General features: G+C 35.7%; 3 protein-coding genes and 1 long non-coding RNA gene across 5 annotated transcripts; 2 read left to right on the top strand and 2 right to left on the bottom strand.

The window, feature by feature from the left end:
• The first annotated feature begins 2526 nt into the window (after positions 1 to 2526).
• Positions 2527 to 3622, top strand: LOC125468635. Its single transcript, XR_007251024.1, has 2 exons — positions 2527 to 2751; positions 2956 to 3622. It is a non-coding gene; the product is annotated as an uncharacterized LOC125468635 (long non-coding RNA).
• A 37-nt stretch (positions 3623 to 3659) lies between these two features.
• Positions 3660 to 4261, bottom strand: LOC103941685 (copper transporter 1-like). The gene has a single exon (XM_009351884.3). The coding sequence runs from the start codon at positions 4164 to 4166 to the stop codon at positions 3708 to 3710; it is 459 nt and encodes a 152-aa protein (XP_009350159.2). The 5' UTR covers positions 4167 to 4261; the 3' UTR covers positions 3660 to 3707.
• A 5394-nt stretch (positions 4262 to 9655) lies between these two features.
• Positions 9656 to 10367, bottom strand: LOC125468539 (copper transporter 2-like). The gene has a single exon (XM_048564440.1). It carries the CDS (start codon positions 10204 to 10206, stop codon positions 9742 to 9744), a length of 465 nt encoding a protein of 154 aa, XP_048420397.1. The 5' UTR covers positions 10207 to 10367; the 3' UTR covers positions 9656 to 9741.
• A 4675-nt stretch (positions 10368 to 15042) lies between these two features.
• LOC125468488 (UDP-glycosyltransferase 76E2-like) lies at positions 15043 to 21348 on the top strand. Of its 2 annotated transcripts, none has more exons than XM_048564295.1 (2): positions 15043 to 16516; positions 20311 to 21348. In XM_048564295.1, exons 1-2 carry the CDS (start codon positions 16030 to 16032, stop codon positions 21219 to 21221), a joined length of 1398 nt encoding a protein of 465 aa, XP_048420252.1. In that variant the 5' UTR covers positions 15043 to 16029; the 3' UTR covers positions 21222 to 21348. The 2 variants fall into 2 exon arrangements, with proteins under 2 accessions (XP_048420252.1, XP_048420253.1); XM_048564296.1 differs by having other exon boundaries at positions 15758 to 16516; positions 20350 to 21348.
• The last annotated feature ends 729 nt before the right edge of the window (positions 21349 to 22077 follow it).

Here is a 22077-nt window from a genome sequence, read left to right as displayed (position 1 = left end):
TGAGCAAGGGCATGGTATTCCGCCTCTGCACTAAAAGAGACAGTCGGCTACTTCTTGGAGTACCAAGAGATGAGATTAGAACCAAGATAAATAAGATAGCCAATGGTGGAATGGTGAGTGTTAGGACAACCAACCCAATTAACATCGGAGTAAGCAGATACGTAGCAAAAGTAAGTGAGGGATCAATATGATGCCGAAATCCATTAATCCATTATACATTCGACATAACGGAGAATCCGTTTGGCGACAATTATATGAGTAGTGCAAGGTGAGCTCGTATACTGTGCAACAATATTGACAGCAAAAGAAATATCAAGGCGAGTGAGCCAACCAACTTGCGTTACAGTGTAAGAGAAGCCAGGACAGACCCACCAAAATTGGTGAGGGAAATTTTAACGTCAAGTGGCGTAGAAGCAAGTTTGCACGTGAGCATGTCGAATTCTTGAAGAGGATCATGACCATACTTAAGTTGAAATGTGAAATGTGAAGTCTAATAGAATCATGTGTAATCTGTAAGCCCAGGAAATAACTAAGGGGACCCAAATTAATCTTTGATGTCAAATTGCTGGCCAAAAAGAGTAGTAAACTAAGAGAGAATATCATCAGAAGTGCCACTGGTACCAATATCACCAAGATGGAGTAAAAAATAAATGGACAATGAGGCTTTCGAAAAATAAACAGGGAAGAATTAGGTTGACTTTGGTTTTCTATGAAGTCGAAACAAAAATGAAATTATTCGGTGGAACCACACATGAGGTGTTTGTTTGAGGCCATATAAGGATTCCTAAAGATGAGCTACATAATGTGGATGAGCAGGATCAATAACCCCGTATGTTGAGATATATAAACATCTTACTGAAGAAACCCATGTACGAATGCATTTTCACATCTAATTGGCGAAGTGGCTATGCACGGGAAATAGCAAGACTCAACACAGTGTGAATAGTGGTCGGTTTTACAACTGAGCTAAATATTTCCGGATAGCCAATATCTAAACGTTCATGAAAACCTTTAGACACAAGACGAGCCTTTTAGTGTTTGAAAAAGCCCTACGGATTGTGCTTGATACGGAAAAGCCACTTGCACCCAACAATATTCTGACCAAGACTAGGAAGAACAAGGGACCATGTCTAATTTGGGAGCAAGGCATTAATTTCCTCATGCGTGGCAAGGCATGGCGCCATCCCGGATGCTTGACGTCCTAAGAGAAACAAGTAGATTCACCAGAATCAATAGATGGTAAAAGAGCATGAGAAAGAGGATACCGAATAGTGCCACAAGTGCGAATTTTGAGTTGAAAATGCCGTCACGAAGGCGAGTCACCATAGGATGAGTTCATTGCGTGAGGGAAGGAGCAACATGAGAAGTGGGCTGCTGTTGTTGGAGTGAAGGCGCGGCAGTGACAAGTGGCAGAGGCTGCCGGTGTTGCTGGAGTACAGATGCAGAGACAGGAGACGTTGGAATGGACTGCAGGCCAAGAGCCGCTGGACCAGACTGGGTGCACACGTGGTCAACAGAGGTAGAAGGGCCTACGGGGCTCACTGAAGCAGAAAGGAGAGCGGATGCACTCTGGGACTCAGAGAGCTGGGGATTTGGGTTTGGCAGCTGGGCCCTGAGTGGCGATTCATAAACACGAGGGAGGACCAAGTCAGGAGCGGGCTGGATTGGAGGTGTATTGGCTAAGATGTTGCCAAAACGGACATTACAATAATTCGGTGAAGAAAGTGATTGATTGGGAAGCTCCGTGCAAATCATTGAGTGACAGAAACGCTACCAGTATGGATAATATCCATTGCATCGTCATTACACAAGTAAATCGGTCGGGTCATTGTAAGATTGAATAGTGGAAAAGAGGAAATGAAATATGATTGTCCAGGAAGACCCGCCTCACTATATTATTTGTTCAATTTATATGCTTGCGAAATTTAAATTTGTGTTTAAATTTGTTATTCAATTAACTGTGTAAATAATCACAACATCCATGTTCGGTAAGTTCATGGAAATGTCGGGAGAAAAAAATAAATGCAAATAAAAGAAAGAAGAAAATGATTTTCTATGAATCCATTTTCGGATACTAACACAAACTTAAATTATAATTAATCTTAGATTCCAAAATTATTTTTATAACATGAAGAATTAGCATATATCTATTTGATGTTCGAATCTCAAATTCGAATGCAGTTTTGAATTCCTACAACATAATTTAAATGAATTTAAAGTATCTCTAAAGAAGATGTCAAAATCAGCAATAACAGTAAAAAAAGAAAGCTACAATGTTTTCCAATCGATAAGCCAAATCTGATGTGACATGACATGGAATAACAATTTTCCTCCTTACTGTCAAATTTGACAATAATGTCAAATATTTTTTTATTAATTTTTTGGGAAAATTTGAAATAGGTCCAATTTTATAGACTACCTTTTAAAATAGGTCCAATTTTTAATGATTTTTAACTTTTGAAATAAATTTAATTTTTAGTTACTTTCCACCCATTTCAAAAAATCCCTAATTTTTTTAATCAGATCTACAACTCTCTTCGTCAACACCCCCTACCCTGTTCGGCCGAGCGTGTCATCGTCGACGCCGGCTCCAACTTCACCTTCTTCTTCCCACGCCTCGGTTGTCCGGAAGAGGCTGGTGGGTCTGCAATGAGTTCCCGCCACACTACCGCTGCTGATTTTATGCTGCTTTCTTTGCTGGTGGATGCTGCCCTTCTTGCTCACCAATCTCTTCTTTTACTGATTTTTCAGGTACTCATCACTGAATCCCTAATTACTATTTTTTTTTAATTATTTTCTCTAATTTTGATTTACAGTTTGCTGATAATCGCCTGCAATTAGCTTATAATTTGATGCAATTTAGTAATGATGAATTTCATTTCTTGCCTGGGCTCATTATTCAACCCCAAATGATTTTTTCTGTGATTCTGAATTTGAATCCGCAACACCCAAAAGGAAAAGACCGCGACCCAAGTATGAAGACGACAACCCATCAGTTTTTGCAGTTCAAAACAGTCCCATTTCGTCTACGGCCAAAGTGGTGACTGATCAGCCTTCAATGGTTGAGACCCAAAAAATAATAGTTTAATAAAATGAAAAGAAAAGAAAATAGTGTAATAAAATAATATTTAATTTGATATAGCGGGTGAAGAGCAAAATTTTGAAAAATGTTATAATGTAACAGGCTGTCAAATTCAAGTTTTATGTTTAAAATTTGATATCTCCTTTAGAGATGTTCTTAGTGTTAAATATCTGTTATGACCTAATTATTACGCTTTTTTTAATCAGACCCAATTATTATCCTTAAAACTTGCACTTTTCACCCTTGGTCAAATTCAAAATATAGAGGAATGAAATGTTATTATTCTTATTTCTCAGAAAAAATAAAATTAAATAAAAACCCAGCTAATGAAATTGGGTCGTTAATTGATGAAGAACTTGACTTGCAGTTGCATACAAAGGCCTTCACAACAACACATATAAAACCTAACTTAACGAAATAATTGTACCCTTTTCAGAGTCTTTGACAAGAAAGATAGAGATAATTCTGCTAAAAATCTGAACCTAACAATAACTTGTTTTCAAGTTCACCAAACAATATTCATATCATGATCTAAATAAATAAATAAAAAATAAAAAAAGCACATACAAGTCAAGAATCAAAACCCAAAATGCCCCAGTTAATTCCAGATAAGTATTATACATAATCAACAACACATTGGAGGAAGATCAGAACCCTTATCATCAACATCCGATTTCTTCTTAAAAACCCTACTCCCAAAAAGCAAGAACCCAACAGCATGCCCAGCCACCGCCACAAGAAACACCCCAGCATTAAACGACATGACGGCCAACATGACCAAATAAGCTAACCCAACCCTAATTGCATGCAAAAGAGTCTGAGTCACTCCACAAACGACGTCGCTTGCGCCGGCCCTGATCAGACGGCAGTAGGAGAGCCACTCGACGAGGACAGCTAGGGCAAATACAAAGAGTAGGGATACGTAATACATGCCCGTGTTTGTGCCTGGCCATTTGGAGAAGAGTAATTCCTCCGTTGTGCCCCAAAAGAAGGTCAAGTGCATCATCGTGCCGTCCATCATGGATGATGATGGTGATGATGCCATGCCAGTGCCCATGCCATGGCCGTGATCCATACCATCCATTTCTCTCTCAAAAAATTTCTCGTGTTTCTCTCTCTAAAATTTCTTCTATGGGGGTGTTGAAATGAGTGAGGGCTCTCTCGTCTGCATTTACTTTTGGTATTTGTAGGTTGTTTGGGTATTTCCATTTCTAATGAGTCTCTGATAGTACATTGGGGCTGGTACTATGTAGTACGAAGGTAAATCTGAACATTGCCGTCTGGAGTCGTGTGCGAAAATTTCAAATAGAGCCTTGTAAAGTAATCTTTTAAGAAAATGCTTTCTTGAAAAAAAAAAAAGTTCTAATTTTTGTTTTAGACATTGCACAAGGGAAATGATAAACAGACTCTTTTTAGGGTCTCATGACACTTATGTTAAATCTTGCTTGTTATAACTATTTGATTTATTTAATTTGATGACAAAAAAGAGATGGTTGAGAAGATAAAAATAGTGTGTGAAAATCACATGTCAATAAACTAATATATTGTTAAAACTAATACAAATTTAAAAATTAAAACTCATGATCAATTAAGAAACAGTGAAGGAAAATTCCTAATAGCAGTAAAAACATAAAACTCCTAAATTTACTATGTCAATAAAATTAAAAAACAATCGTATTATAATATATGTGAAATGTCTTATATGAATCTAATTGTTAGCACTTCAATCCAAGTAATTGAATGATCTCATGACAATATCAATATGGGAAGTAGCCTAACTTACTTATAACTCCATACAAGGTCCCTCCACCTATTAATGTGAGATTCATCCTTTCATCCTCAACAAGCAGTATTATGAGTTATGGAATTATGAGAGAAAAATAATTCAATATGTTTTTCTCTATTACACTCTTTTCTATTTATTTATTGTTGAAGATTTATTTTGAGATGCATCTCTTCATCCTCAACAAGCAGTATTATGAGTTATGTAATTATGAGAAAAAAAAATAATTCAATATGTTTTTTCTCTGTTACACTATTTTCTATTTATTTATTGTTGAAGATTTTTTTTTTTCAAATACAAATTATTATCTGCACTAAGTGGATGAGGGAGTGAGTTAATCTCACAATGGGCTAGCAATAATGTGAGTCAAATTCACCTTTGACGAGACCTCTCACTTATAAGTGAAAAGGAATACCACTAGACTGTAATACTAAATGGTATTGTTGAAAAATTATATATCAAGTAATACATTTATGGGGAGCAAAAACATTGAGGGGCCTGGGCAATGGCTCGTACTGCTCCCTCTCAAAGCCGGTACTGTCTCAACTAGGAAAATCAGGATTTTGGTAAATTACACTGCAACTATAGCAAATTAAACAAGGGAGTTTTAACGAAAAACCCATGATACTGTTCACTTTAATGAAAAATCATATTTTTATACTAAAAAGTCAAACCTGGTACTATTCACTTTATCCTTTATTTTGTCCTTATCGTTAAAATTCAAAGTTTTCAAGTCATTTTCATTAGTTTTCCTATTAAACAAGTGAATGAAAAAAAAAATATGAAAATTCATTATTCAAAAAAATTATACACGAATTCAATTTTAGCAATTTTCGCACTCCTAATTTTCTTATATGTACTACTTTTCTTGGTATTATATTATTTGATTGACATTTTATTTACTCAAATAAAAAGTACAAAAAGAAGAGGAGAAAGAATGTAAATTTGAGAAAAATTAGAGAGATAAAATTTTCACCCTATCATAATAATCAAATTTCACTAAACAATTTCTTATTTATTCAAAGTTCAAACATAATCACCTACTTATCAATTTTAGCAATTTTATACTCGACATAAGAAATTTGTTTAACTATGTTTGACTTTGGGTATTTATAGGTTGTTTGAGTATCGTATTTCTACGAGTCTCTGATAGTACATTGGGGCTCGTACTATGTAGTACGAAGGTCAATCTGAACTAGGAATATTAGGATTTTGGTAAACTACAGTGCATCCACAGCAAATCAAACAAGTGAATGAAAGAAAAAAAATTATTTAAAAAAATTATACACGAATTCAATTTTAGCAATTTTTGCACTCCAATTTTTCTTGTCTGTGCTACTTTTCTTGGTATTAGATGTTTTGATTGTCATTTTATTTACTCAATTAAAAAGTACAAAACAAGAAGAAGAATGCAAATGAAGAAAAATTAGAGTGATAAACACTAAAAAAAAGACATACTTTCTAGATGAAATCCTTTCGTCGGGCAAAATAAAGTTTTCGTCACCTAATGTTTTAGCTAACTGAAATTCTTCGAACAAAAATAGACTGGCAAAAATCGTAGCTGAAATTTTTATATAATAACACATGATGTACTACTCATGTTTCAAACACAATAAAAAAAATCTCTTGCTTAAGCGGAATGAGGATCATCTCCAGATCCTCTTTGTGAGGTTCTTGAGATCCTCTGATCACATATGTTCATTGTACATTATGCGGTTAGTTTTCGTCAGGTAATGTTAATTTTAAAGAAAAAGATTTACAATGATTCTGATCGCATGATATACGATGAACGAAAATAAATAAAAGATCTTCGAAATCCTCACAAAAAGATTCTGAAGAAGTGAGGGTGCGGTAGTGACAAGTGGCAGAGGCTGCTGGTGTTGCTGGAGTGAAGGAGCGCTGGGGCGCGTGTCAAAGGTGAAAGGCGGGGTGGAACTAGCTGCGGGGCTGGGCTGGGCTGATTGCGGACGTGGTCAGCTGAGATAGATGGGCCTGCGGGGCTCACTGAAGCAGAAAAGGGAGCAGAAGCAGTCTGGGATTAGGTGAGTTGGGAAGTTGGGTCTGCCAGCAGCTGGGCCCTGGGTGGCGACTCATAAACACCAGGCCGGACCACGTTAGGAGCGGGCTGGATGTTTGGCGTATTGGTTATGTGCCGAGGTTGCCGAAATAAACACAGACCGCATAAAAAAAGTTGTTGATGTTGACATCCCCCAAACCTAAATTAGAACATAAACGAGACATGGTTGTCGACGAAGGATGACTGAGTCTTTGGTGCCAAGTGGACGATGAAATAGCAGCAAAGGCGTGAGGGATATCAGAGACAGTAGACGACAGGGATAATGGATAAAGTCCATCCTTACAGGAGCCTTGAAAGAGCAAGAAACTAGTATATAAGTCATAGATTTGATAGAAGTTAGGAACGAAAACAAAAGAAACAAGATTTTCGTAATAGCGAACAATAGAGAGAAGAGTTTTTCGAAGTTCGAGAATAAATTTTTTCGAAGTTCAAGAATAAATTATGAAGATGAAATTTAGTAGGACCAAGAGTGACAAGAACGGTACTAGTATGCTTAATATTCATTGCATCACTTGAACTAAATAAAGAAGCGGAAAAAAGGGAAGATTTTCCAGTCATATGATGAGTGGCAATGGTATCAAAATAATAGTTTGGATCAAGCGGGTGAGAAAATTGGGCGTCAACTAAGAGATAAGGCGAGTTGGGCCCATGAAACCGATGCGGGCAGAAGGCTTGTGTGGTCTTAGGACTGTAACACCATAGATATCTGGAATGCCAGAGATTATGAAAGAAACTCTTGTTTTCTAAATTTTCATTGAATGATAGATGCTCAATACAAGCCCTAAAAGTAGTTTATATAATTTTGCAAAACCCTAACGACAAAGGAAAACAGAACGGGAAATAATGAAAATTATAAAACAACTGTAAATATAAGACAATCGCAGTTTTGACCATCCAAGTTTTCAAACGCCTGAAATCCATCTCAGGTCACAGTGAAGCTTGTGTGTTTGATTCGTCTCATCGTTTTCCTTCAATCAATCTTATAGTCATGGACCAAAATAAGGAGTTATGACAATTTCAATGACTATTTTGACTAATTTTTTTTTTTTTCTGCATTTAGTATAGCTGACTGGGTCTATATCAAAAGACCCCAAAAAAAATCAGGGACAAAAGACAAGCTACGCGGTTGTAGAAAGAAATAGGGCAATGCTAGTTGCATACAAGAATCAAGCATTTTTGTTATGATTATGGGGGAATTTGGATAAGATTGTATATTGAATTGACCAAAATCTTTATGTAAGCTAACTTCAAGAATAAAGTCTTGATTTTCCTAAGAGGTGCATTAATTTGAGAAGCGGATGACTGAGAGTGAATTTCAAAACCTTAAGCTCACTACTTATAGAGTACAACAACCATAATTCATCACGATCCTTCATCCAGTGTCGTGTTCTTCCTTTGTATTTATTTATTACTGTTTGGTTTTGTTTAGTTTCTATTGTTTGCTTCATTTTATAAAATAGATTCATCTATAGCATGCATTCTTAAGCTTGGTTGTTACTTTTACTTTAATTAATTATGTCTTTTGTAGAATCGATCCTTGCTCATCACTAAATAATCACAACATTCATGTTCGGTGAGTTCATGGAAATGTTGGAAGAAAAAAAAAAGATTTTCCATGAATCTATTGCCGGATACCAAACACAACTTAAATTTAAATGAAAAAATAGCATATCTTGTCGATGTTAGAACTCAAATTCGAGTGCCTCGAGTTTCAATTCCCCTACATGTATTCAAACTCCTACATGTAATATTAGAAGAGTAATGCTAGGAATCAATTAAACTTACACTTTTCACTTTTGTCAAATTCAAAGAATAATAATAGATAGATTAATTTTTTAAACCATATTTGTGTCATTAATAAAATATAAATACGTTAATTTAATACTTAAATAATAATTCAATCATAACAATCACGTTGTATGATTTATAAAAATATAATTGCCTCCCTACCATTATTCAATTTCAAAATATTTGAAGTCATTATTGATGACACATGGGTAGATCCGTAGATGACTTGCCTTGCTGTTAGGACATCTTTAAAAGAGACGTCAAATTCAAAGCATCAAATTTCTTTGATGGCTTACTTGTCAATTTGACATACGTTAGTATTTTCATTGCACCATATATGCCAAAATTTATTACTTCATGTATGTTTATTTTAAATAAAAATAATAAAAGTTAGGTTGTTATTTGTTTAAAAATAATAAAATAATATTTAAATGTGCTAGCATTTAAGATGAGGTAAGTGGAATGCCTTTGAAAATAGCAAAATCATATTTGAAAGCAGCTTCAAATTTGACATTTTTTTATCCATGTTAGCTTAGTCTTCTTTTACATGTTAGATTTGATATCTCAGTTGAAGAAAACGATATGTTATTTGTTACTGTTATATATCCATGTAGTGTTTTTGACATCTTCTTTAAAGATGGGTCTTATATGGTCCTGCCTCATAAAAAATAAAAATAAAAACCCAGCTAATGAAATTGTGGGTCATTAATTGATGAAGGACTTGACTAGTTGACTTGCTGCTACATGGGCAAATGACTGTAAAAGCTCAACGTACCCCTTCACAATCACAACCACACATATGAAACCTAACTTAAGGAAATAATTAATAACCTTTTCAGAGTCTTTGACCAAAAAAATAAGGATATTTCTGCCAAAATTTTGAACCTAACAATGAATTATTTTCAGGGTCACCACACAAAATTCATATCATAATCTGGAAAACAATTTAATTCAAGTAAAAAAATTCAAAACCCAATATGCCCTAATTAATTCCATAAATAAAATACATAATCAACAACTCATTGGAGGAAGATCAGAACCCTTATCATCAACATCCGATTTCTTCTTAAAAACCCTACTCCCAAAAAGCAAAAACCCGACAGTATGCCCGGCCACCGCCACAAGAAACACCCCAGCATTAAACGACATGACCGCCAACATCACCAAATAAGCCAACCCAACCCTAACTGCATGCAAAAGAGTCTGAGCCAGTCCACAAACGACGTCGCTTCCGCCGGCCCTGATCAGACGGCAGTGGGAGAGCCACTCGACGAGGACCGCTAGGGCAAAGACAAAGAGTAGGGATACGTAATACATACCAGTGTTTGTGCCTGGCCATTTGGAGAAGAGGACTTCCGCCTTTGTGCCCCAAAAGAAGGTCATGTGCATCATCATCGTGCCGTTCGTCATGGATGACGATAGTGGCGGCGGTGATTCCATGCCACCCATGCCATGGCCGTGATCCATACCATTCATCTCTCTCTCTCTCTCTCTCTCTCTCTCTCTCTCTCTCTCTCTCTCTCTCTCTCTCTCTCTGAAAATTCTCTCTCTAAAATTTGCTTCTGTTGGGGTGTTGAAATGAGTGAGGGCTCTCTCGTCGGCATTCACTTTGGGTATTTCTATTTCTGATGAGTCTCTGATAGTACATTGGACCTTGTACTATGTAGTACAAAGGTAAAACTGAACCGGGAAAATTAGGATTTTGGTAAATTACAGTGCAACCATAGCAAATTAACAAGTGAATGAAAATAATATTAAAAATTATTATTTAAAAAATATACACGAATTCAATTTTAGCAATTTTTGCACCCATATTTTTCATGTCTGTAATACTTTCCATGGTATTATATGTTTTAATTCTGATTTTATTTACTCAATTAAAAGGTACAAAAAGAAGAAGAAAGAATGCAAATGGAGAAAAATTAGAGTGATAAAATTGTCACCGTTTCATAATATCACTAAGCAGTTTATTATTTATTCAACGTTCAAACGTATTTATCTTATCATTTATGTATTATCTGGACATTATATTATACATGGCCCCAGGTTCAAGTGAACATCATCAGTGATTGTTGCCGTTTGAATAGCCAATTTTTCTTTCTTTCTTTCTTTGTGTTTTTATTCTTCCTTATCTTGGTTTGGGAATTGTCAATTACTTGTATTAGTAATCTGGGCAATATAAATCTACATGGTCCCAGAGTCACCTGAAAAGCCATCGGTGGAAGGTGATTCATTGCTACATTTTTTTAATTTTTTTTACAGATGATAAAATTATTATTATACCAAATTCATATAAATCGAAAAAGAATTCGAACTACGGTATAAAAAATGTACCACATTGACGCATTGTTTTGGCTAAAAGTATTTTTGTTGAAATTGATTCTGAAAATGCTTTTAAAATAACTAAACAAGCTATCGTTTGAAATTACTTTTAAAATAACTGAAAGCGTTTTGGTGAAATTGATTTTGAGTTTTAAAAGCATTTTAAATATTTTTTAAAAGAAGCACCAGATATGTGAAGCACTTCAATTCTTTCTTTATGATCTAATTAGATTTTTACTAATTAAGGATTGATTTTAAAAGTATTTTCACTGAAATTTTTTTTAACCATTTTTAATAGCACTTCTAAATAAGTTCTAAATTTCATCAACAACTGCTACTGTTTAATTTTTAAAAGAAAAAAAAAATCAACATTTGAATTGCCATTTTCCTTTATCTGTTTTTTTTTTTTTTTTTTTTTAATTATTTAATTTCTTTCCTATGAGATTGGAACGACATGTGGCTCACGGCGCTGCATGCATTGGGCAAATAAGATAATGCTGTCTAAGTATCTTTGGCGCATCCAGCGGTGTTAGATGATACAAAGTACACGGCCAACATATGAAGGTGAAGAGTGCAGTAGTAGTGAGATGTGTTTGACATGGTTAAATTAATAAGTGTTTAACTAATTAATTTTGACCAAAATAAACAATTAACACAATTGGGTAACATTTTTTTAGGAAAAATTAAGTAATTGTGTGTTATTTAATCTATTTAATTAGTTAAGTTGGTCCTTGAAATTGGCATAACTCATCACTTCCGCCTTTAAGATTTGAAATCAATATAAGTGGTTCCTGAATTTGTCTACCATCAATCATTTTAGTCATTTCGTAAAAAATATTCTTTAAATAAGGAAGAAAATTATAAAAATATCTTCAATTTTTGTCAAATCATTTTGGTCAATTTGTTAATTAAATTGAGGGTATTTTGTCATTTTACCTTTATTTAACAGAACTTTTCACGAAATTACCAAAATGATTACTATGGTGGCCAAACTTAGGGACCACTTCTAACGATTTCAAATTTCAGGAACCAAAGTGAGGAGTTATTTTAATCTCAGGGACTAATTTTGCTAAAAAGCCTTTATTTTTCATAAACATTGGATAATTACAAGAAAGATATGTAAGGTTTGCTCGACAAAAAGAGAGTAACACCGTTATCTATTTATGCTATTAGGTGTGGACATAAAAATCACGAAACTGGAGAATTGAATCGAATAGTAAAAGATATATGTGGAGCTAAAAAATAACTCCAAAAATCCTGGAGACGACACATGAACTTTTTTCTCAATAAAAACAAGATCGCACCCAATGGGAAGGGCACAAATATTCTCATCCACAGCTCAGCATCCCTAGAAGTTCAAGCAGTAGACGACGATTGCTCAAAGCTCTCATACTCATGGCATGGAAAAGTCAAATGTATTAAAGATAGGGTTAATTGCTAAATCCTATTTTTAATACGTTCTCAATTGAAAATCAACTCAATAAGTAAGAAATCCTTATTTACAATCAATTTGGGATACTTTCACTATTATCCCAAAATATGTTCTCCTAATTCATATCTTGGAAATATTCTTTCATCATTCTTCCAACAGATGACACACATTGGCTAATAGGATGCCTCCAAGTGTAGGGCAAAACCCAAACCCCATGGCCGGGCATCGAAGATCCATTGACCAAACCCTATTCCCCACCTTGTAGCGCGTGTGGCTTTGGCATTTGATCAAGGATATTGGTTATTTTGTAGGTACAAATTCGTCAAGATTTAAGATGGCATATTTTTGCTATTACAAACAGATTGGTGCTTTTGTTGAGATCTTCATTCAAACGCTCGAAGAAGGTTCTCGCATTCACGTTTCGAATTTTACTCTTTTTTACATAAATTTTCCCATACATTCCAATTCCTAGACTTTTTTTTTTATAACCCTAGAGGAATAGCCCTCGCGAAGAAATACGATGGCAGAAATGAAACCATGACGAACGGAATTCAAGGACTTAGACCAGAGAATGGAGGGAAAGACATAGCCCCACGTCGACAATTCTCGAGGCCCAATGCGACGGCAGGAAGAGCCACACCGTCGCAGAGCACGACCATCACCAGTGCCATTGCTCACCAGCCACCACGTGGCCATAAAGTAGCAATCCACACTGTCGTTGCAGTTGCAACCCATGAGCAGGAGGCCTAGGGTAGAGGCCCAAATAACAACCAAGAGGCCCAAGCCATAGTCAAGAGACATAGACTAGGAATTGGTTTAAAAAATTAGAAAAATAAAAAACCGAACTTCGGTTCGGTTTCAATTTTAGCAAAAAACCTAACTGTTTGAAACCAAACCCACCCCTAGCGCAAACCCAAGATGCCCAGCAAGTTGCCCATGTCGAGATAATAAATAATAAATAGAAGAATTGATGTGAGATATAATACAATTCAATCATTTTTTGCAATATTTTCCGTGAGATTTTCTGTGGAAACAAACAGATAATAAATAGAAGAATTGATGTGGGATGTAATACAATTCAATCATTTTATGCGATATTTTCCACGAGATTTTCTGACGAAACAAACAGATAATAAATAGAAGAATTGATGTGAAAACTGACCTGACTAATGAAAGAAGATGCCGGAGAAGGGAAAATGAAGGGGAAAAAAAAAAGGAAATCTCAGGGACATAAAAATGGAGAGAACATTGTGCTTATGAACACTATCTCAGTTCATTCTGAGTTTTAGCATATGTTAAAAATTTTCAGTACTTTTATTTACTTCTTTCTCTCATTTTGCCAATTCATTTCTTCTTTGTGTTATACTAAAATGAAAGACAAAATTATTATTAAAGGGATACCTAATAAGAACATGAAAAGTGAATTATTATAAGAGAAATGGTGACTCTCTTAAAAATGAATTCTCTATGAACGCTCTGTCACCTCATAATTTAACCTTTTTTTTTTTTTTTAACGTGGCAATATTAAAAATATTATACCAAATATAAAGTAACAAAGAATTCATAAAGTTCTACTGTTGAGAAAGTCTTAGCATTTCTCTTATTATAAAACAAACACAGTATCCCGTAGGCTGGAATAGATTTTCAAGTTTCAACCACTTCTTTATGCATGAGAATGAGAAATCATACCCTATCTTAATCCAAGAAGACGTGGACTGATAAACACATCTGGCCGCTATATAGAAGGTCATGCATGACAAATACATGCACAATACGAACATTTTGAATAGACACGCGATATAACATTTGATTAAGAATATAAACAACCTATGCTGAGAACCACATGCTTATGTACTAAAGAATTTAAGAAAATAGACAACATTATTAATTAATTGGCCTACCTAATGAGAAGGACTAGAGCAAAATTAAAAAACTAGCCTTTTTAACACATTACGGCCTCATTTTGTTAGATGGGATTGACTTGTACATCACTAGTCACTTTGAAGCAAGAAATGAATGACAATTATTACTTTTTGTTTAAATTGAAGTTTACACACTAATAAAAGATATCCTTACTAATTATCATAAAAATCGTAGGATTAAAAGGATTTTTTGTTTATAATCATGACATTCAACTTGGATAGAAAACAAAAAATTATCGTCCATTTCTTCCAAATTTCTTCAATATAATGAATAATCTTATCTAAACCAATTTTCTCTAACAAACCAGGCCTAAGGATTTTAGCATGTCTTCATTTTCTTAAGATTTTAGAAAGATTATAAGTCTCTACATTTGGACTTCGTGTATTTACCCGTATTTTGCTACATCTCAGCCATTCTCATAATCTAACGACAAAATATGACACATCTAATTTAATAGTTAACTTCAATTTAATTCTGTTAAGCCTACATAAAAGATAAAAAATAAATAAAACCCTGTAATTCGCAAAATTCGCCTTTTTCAAAGTCTGCATAAAAATCTGGCATCTCTGTAGTATATTATGAACAAGATAAAATTCTACCTCAAAAATTCAGTCAGCAACATCTTATCGAAGTGTGTAAAGCATGTGTGCCAAATAGAAAAAACTAAAACTACTTTTTAACAAATTAATTGCAAGAATAGGTTTTTGACTGCCGCCGGTGGGGTGGGGTGGACTGGGTAATGGGTCATGTCGACCCCCCGCCGGGGGGGGGGGTGTGGAGGAAGAGGATCTTCTCCGGACACAATCCCACCGGATCCTCCTTTTTCTTCATTTTTCTCTTCAGTTTTTCTTCTGCTTCCTCACCTCCTTCAATTCTTCTTCTTCAACAATCTTCTTCAATTTTGAGTCTTCTTCTTCACTCTTTTGTTTGTTTATGGGAAACTTTAGAACGACGAGTCGACTCACCACTTTTACGACGTTGTCGACAACTAGCTCCGGGGAGGCCACGAAGCCGACTTCGGCCGATGCCGACTCAGGGAAAGCACGACGCCGACTCCGACTCGGCCCTTAAAGAAGAAGGATCCGGAGGATCCGGTGGGATTGGGTCCGGAGAGGATCATCTCTCATGTCGGGGTGTGGCTTTTGATAGGTTTTTTACTGTTTTTGTTTTTTTACTTTTATTTTATTTAGACTTAACAGTGTTAAATTGAAAGTAGCTATTAAATTTGCTGTGCCATGTCTTGCGCTGTTAGATTACGAGAATAGTTAAGATGTAACAAAATACGGTTAATGCACGAAACCTAAATACAGAGTCTCATGATTTGTTTTGAAAATATATATAGCTAGTCGGGGCTTCCTCAGGGATCTTCCGCTAGCACCCCACTCGAGAATGATAGAGACCCCTCCGGTGGTTAAAATAAAGTCTAAACAATTCGGCCAAAGGTCTGAAATTTCTAGAAGTTGGCTACTTTTCGAAATTTCTCTGAAATAGAGCAGTAATCTTTATTGCATACTTATATAAGAAAGTCGAGCAATAAGCGGTTGCCCCAGCTGCAAGATGTTTGAGTGTGCCTAGCTATGTGTAAGTGAGAGAGAGCTAGAGGGAAAGATTAAGGGAGGGAAATGGAAAAGAAAACGCAGAGGAGTCAAAGGACGCTGGTGTTAGTCCCAGCTCCTTACCAAGGTCACATAAATCCAATGCTTCAGCTGGGTGCCTTCCTCCACTCAAAGGGCTTTTCCATTACAGTTGTTCACACCCACTTCAACTCTCCAAACCCTTCAAACCACCATAACTTCACCTTTCTTTCAATACCAGATGGCTTAACTGCAGGCCATATTTCGTCTGGGAATCCAATAGGCATTCTATTAGCTATTAATGCCAATTGCAAAGAAAGCTTCCAACAATGCCTGACTCAATTGATGAAGCAAGAAGCGCGGAACGACATCACCTGCATCATCCATGACGAACTCGTGTACTTTCCGGAACCTGTGGCCAATAATCTAAGCATCCCAAGCCTTATCTTACGGCCTAATAGCGCTACCAATTTCATTGCTCGCAGTGCTCTCCTACGACTCCATTCAAAGGGTTATATTCCTTTCCCACTTCCAGGTTCGTACCTTCCTTTTCCCTCCATTTTTAAGAAATGTTATGACAAAATTGACGGAAGAAATTTAATTCCCATGCTCAAAAATAGTAGTAGACCTAAATATTGTTGGAATATAAAAAGGGTAAATTACACTTTCAAACTTCAGGTTTGGGGTCTATTTCAATTCCTTACAACATCTTTAAAACATTTCACTTTCATATCTTAAGTATTATTTTATTTCAAAATAATATCTCCGTTACATTTTCCATTCATTGATCTGTTAAGTGCTGACGTGGCTACCAAATGCCTGCCAAGTGACAAAAAAAATGATTTTTATTTTTAAAAAATCTGAATTTTCTCAAAAAAAAAAAAAAAAAAAATTTGAAACCCATCCCTAAAGGGAGGAAAAAATAAAAAAATTGATTGAAACCCATCCCATCCTATCTCCCCGCAACCACCCCCATCCCTAAACCTGCAACAACAACACAAGACGAAGAAGAAGAAGAAGAAGAAGAAGCCATCCTATCTCCCCGCAACCACCCCCATCCCTAAACCTGCAACAACAACAACAAGACGAAGAAGAAGAAGAAGAAGAAGAAGAAGAAGAAGAAGAAGAAGAAGAAGAAGAAGAAGAAGAAGACCAAACCCAGTTCATCCCCCCATGCCCACCGCCAAAAAGAAGAAGAGGAGGAGGAGGAGGTAAAAAAAAAAAAAAAACCCCACCCACCCCCTTTCTCCCATCCATCATCACTCACCCCAAAATCCCACCTGAGCCACCCCTTTCTTCCATCCCCCATCACCCCTCCCAAAAATCCCCCATCACCCACCCCCAAAAATCCCACATGAGATTAGATGGATCTACCACAAAATTAATCCAACAATCATCTCAAACTCAAACTCCCAATCTCAATGTATTTTCGAAACTTACCCGCAGTGAAAATCTCAAAAATATAGAGGTCATTGGGGTTGGGGTGGGGGGGGGGGGGAGAAGGCAGGTGCGTCCCGCAGGGGGGTGGTGTTCCCACACCTGCTCCTTCTTCTTCTTCTTCTTCTTCTTCTTCTCCTTCTTCTTGCAGGTTTTAGGGGACAGGGGGTGCCAGGTTTAGGGATGGGTTTCAATTTTTTTTTTAATTCAGATTTTTTAAAAAGAAACTAAAAAATCATTTTTTTGCCACGTGGCAGACATTTGTCAGCCACGTCGCATATATGTGGCAGCCACGTCAGCATTTAACGGATCAATAGACGGAAAATGTAATGGAGGTCTTATTTTGAAATAAAATAGTACTTAAGGTATGAAAGTGAAATGTTTTGAAGATGTTGTAAAGAATTGAAATAGACCTCAAACCTGAGGTATGAAAGTGTAATTTACCCATATAAAAAAGAAAGTATTTTAGGATTTGATTTAATTAGTGATTTGGTTTAATTAGCATTTTGACATGATTTGATTTGATTTAGGTTTCCTTGTCTTTTAGACAAAAGATTATTTTGATTTATTTCCTAGTATTGCTCATTTGTAATCTTATAAATATTTCGGAGAAGAATAAAGAATTGAAGTTGTATTTGAGAATTGTGTGATTGTAGAGAATTCTAAATTTATTCTAAACCTTTTATTTTCAACTTAGTATCAAAGTAAAGTTCGATTCTTAGTTGAACTTTGATGTGAGCGTTCACCTGTAGGTGCACAAAGCTAATTTTCTTTGTGCACCCACAAACCATGAACCTGAAGATGAAGATTATGTACGATTGTCTGAAAAAGATAAATTTCCACCCATGAAAAAGAAAAAAGGGAAGAAAAAGTATGTGGTTTTTGATGCCTTGAAGGAAAGAGAATAGGAAAATAAAAACCTTCATGGTAGGATATGTGTCCTGTCATGTTGTTTTTTGTGTTTATTTTATTTTTTCTTATGAGTTTAGTTTGATTTTGTAGTTTGAGGGAAAAAAACAAAAACAAGAAGAACGAAAATAAAAAATTAAAGGAAAAATGAGATTTGGTGATTGGGGCTTCTAAAAAAAAGTGTTAGGATTAGTTGAGCTTTAAAAAAGATTAGCGTTTGTTTCAATGTGATTTTCAAAAAGAGACGTTAGCTCTAACATATCAAGAGATGTTAGTATTAGTTGGGTTTTTAAAAAAATTAGCATTTGTTTCAATGTGACTTTCAAAAAGAAGCGTTAGTTCCAACATATCAAGAGATTTATTTATCAAAATTTTGAAAAAAAACACGTTAGTTCTAATTGAAATTTCAAAAAGATTAGCGTTTAGTTCTAATTAAGCTTTGAAAAAGAGGTATTAGTTTTGAAGATTATGATTTGTTAGTCGTCTTCAAAAAAACATGTTTGTTTTAGTTAGGCTTTCGAAAAATTGAGGTAGTTCTAGCTGGAAGTTCAAAAAAATGCTAGTTCTGACAGATTATGATTTGTTTAGTTTTTGAAAAGATTTGCGTTGGTTTCAGCGTATCAATTAAGATTTCTTACACGTTTGGCTCACTTCATGCGTGGTCCCATGAAGGGCTATTGAATTAAATCTTAATTCCTTCTTGGCAAACTCAAGATTTCACATCATCAGTTTGAAGCAGTGTTCTGAAAATCGCTCTAGGCGGTGCTTAATCGCTGGACGGTGGAGGCTTGAGGTGATTTGGGGCAAATCGTTTACAGAAATCGGGAGGGAGCTAGGCGCTCTAAGCGGTGCGGCATGTCTAGGCGGATTGAATCTTGTTTTCCTCCGCCGCTGGTTCTGCAACTTTCGTTTCAAACTCTCTTTTTCGGCTCTATGCACAGCTCTTGTCATCGTCTTCTGCACTGCTCTAAATCATGCTATCTGGTTTAAGCAGACTTGCATCTGCAACTCATGCTCTCGCGAAGCTAGACTCGAAGAAGAACGAAATTTACAGAGGAAAGAGAAGGAAGACGAAACAGAAAAATAACCAAATAGGAGAGAAGATGTGAGAGAGGAGGAGGAAGAGGAAACAGAATGAAAAACCCAAAATAAAGGGCCTTCCGTTTTCCCAAGTGTCAAAATGGTCTTGTAATGCGCACCACTTTCTGCATTTACTGCCATTGCCCACCACTAACCTTATCATTAAAAATTATAATTGATTTTTTTAATATTTTTGGCACTATAAAATCTTTGACATGGGATTGAGACATTGGGTAATGTGAGAGAGGTAGAACGAATCTTTTGATATGGGTTCCACCGATTGGAATGATGTGGGAGAGGTGGAGGGCTCGTGGGGTTTTTTTTCTTTCTTTTATTTTTTATTTTTTATGGTTGTATTATTTTTTTAAACACCAAACCATATTATATACTAAAAATCTTAAGTTACAAAATTACATACATATATATATATTATTCTTTTTAAAAATTAACATATCTCAATATTTAGCTATATATTTATGTTAAATTTACTAAATCTGCCTAAGTCCCGCCTAGGCGATAAGTCTCAGTCTACCGCCCGATTAACGTCTAGTATTTTTTAGAACCATGGTTTGAAGGGGATGGTTTGGAAAATAAATAGAAAGTATTTTAGGATTTGATTTAATTTTATATGATTTCATTAGGGTTTTGATATGATTTGATTTGGTCTAGATTTCCTTGTCTTGTTGACAAATGATTGTTTTGATTTATTTCCTAATATTGCTCATTTGTAATCTTATAAATACCTTTTTATAGAGAAGAATAAAAAATTAAAGTTATATTTGAAAATTGTGAGATTGTAGAGAATTCTATATTTATCCTAAACCTTTTATTTTCAACTAATGTTTTTGTGACAATGAGGGAAGAACCTAATCCATATGTCTTATTACTTATGTGTTAGGTTAGTTTTTATTACTTGTAACTATGACAAACTCTGGATCACAGACTCATTGTCACTGAAACCGGTGCCTGAGCTTCATCCCCTCAGATTCAAGGATCTGCCCATCTCCACTTTTGACACGCTTGAAAATTATTCGAAACTAATGGTGAATGCACAAAATGTGAGGACATCCTCAGCCATCATTTGGAACACCCCGGACTGCCTTGAACAATCATCACTAGAACAGATCCAGCAGCAATGCCAAGTTCCAATCTTCTCTATAGGTCCTCTTCACAAGATTGCAACAGCAGCCTCTAGTAGTTTACTAGAAGAAGACACCAGCTGCATTGAGTGGCTTGACAAGCAATCTCATAACTCAGTAATCTATGTAAGCCTGGGGAGTCTAGCCTCCATCGCTAAGAAAGATCTAGATGAAATGGCTTGGGGATTAGCTAACAGCGAGCAACCATTCTTGTGGGTGATAAGACCTGGCTCAGTTTGTGGTTCCGATTGGATCGATCTATTGCCTCAAGGTTTCAAAAAAGCTATAGGAGAAAGAGGCTGCATTGTGCAATGGGCACCGCAGAAGGAAATTCTGGCTCATGACGCAGTTGGCGGGTTTTGGAGCCATTGTGGTTGGAACTCAACCCTGGAAAGTATATCTGAGGGAGTTCCAATGATATGCAAGCCGTTTTCCTACGATCAGAAGGTACATGCAAGGTATCTCAGCCAAGTATGGAAAATAGGCTTACAATTGGAGAATGAGATAGAGAGAGGAGAGACAGAGAGAGCAGTTAGAAAACTTATGGTAGATATTGAGGGGAAGGAAATGAGGGTGAGAGCCTTGGAATTGAAGGAGAAAATAGAAGCGAGTTTTAAGAGCGGCTCTCTTTATGGTTCCTTGAATGATCTTGTAGATCTTATTAGGTCATTCTAAGAATCTAATTGCAGCCAACTGGTTTTTGTATGCATATAAGATTTCGTAATAAGGCTTCCTGCATCTAATGGAATAAAACTTTGTATCCTAATGCATTAATCTATAAAATTTTGGTCAATCACTGTAATGTAGTTGATACAAACATGGACTATGCTGACTGACAAACATATATAGTAAATCATTTGAACAAAACATTGGCTTTCTGTTCTTTCATTTTGGGGGTTTCACTTGTTTAACCCTACAAGTTCCTTAATGGAGTGATGAAATCAACGTTTCTCAAAGGAAAAAAAGGGCAGAAAAACAATGTGTTACATGAAAAATAAAACAAAAATGGTTTCATAAAAGCCAAAAAGATAAGATGGAGCCGTGAAAATAAACACACACCCACCAAAGCCTTACTATTTGGTTGTGGATGTTGAATGGTCATGACTAATGTCGAGTAGGCCTTTTCGTGATCTTGATTTGTGAACGAACAGTGAGGCATGTCAAATCATGTAAGAGTTGACATCGTTCGTTTGGTGACCCTTTCTTTTCTATTACTAGTTGAAGACTGAATTGTTTGAGAGGAGGAACAAGCGTTGAGGTAGGGAGAAGGAGAAACAAAAGCATGAAAATAAAAATTACTTGAAGTTGGTATTAATTTTGAGTCCTCAGATTAATAGGGCACACGCCCGCACACTCACTTTGGACAGATGCGTAGTAAATCACAATTTCTCAAATTATAGAAAAGAACAATTAGGTTTCAATCCCTTATGATGACATTTCTTGATTAAAACCTTTTGTCTTTTAAACTTTTGATTGATGTCCTATGAATTATTTCCATATTAACATTTTATATTATTTTATTACAAATAGG

This window comes from the organism of the source record quoted next, unplaced genomic scaffold, assembly GCF_019419815.1.
Source record: "Pyrus x bretschneideri cultivar Hongxiangsu unplaced genomic scaffold, Pyrus_bretschneideri_v1 Contig39, whole genome shotgun sequence".
Taxonomy (NCBI): Eukaryota; Viridiplantae; Streptophyta; class Magnoliopsida; order Rosales; family Rosaceae; genus Pyrus; species Pyrus x bretschneideri.
This window is presented reverse-complemented; position numbering and strand designations above follow the sequence as displayed.

Bases quoted from the DNA above. Each gene is read 5' to 3' on its own strand.
- LOC103941685 (XM_009351884.3), bottom strand. From the start codon at position 4,166: ATGGATGGTATGGATCACGGCCATGGCATGGGCACTGGCATGGCATCA.
- LOC125468539 (XM_048564440.1), bottom strand. From the start codon at position 10,206: ATGAATGGTATGGATCACGGCCATGGCATGGGTGGCATGGAATCACCG.
- LOC125468488 (XM_048564295.1), top strand. From the start codon at position 16,030: ATGGAAAAGAAAACGCAGAGGAGTCAAAGGACGCTGGTGTTAGTCCCA. The intron at 16,517-20,310 runs GTTCGTACCTTC...GTGTTAGGTTAG, and splicing joins TATTCCTTTCCCACTTCCAG to TTTTTATTACTTGTAACTAT.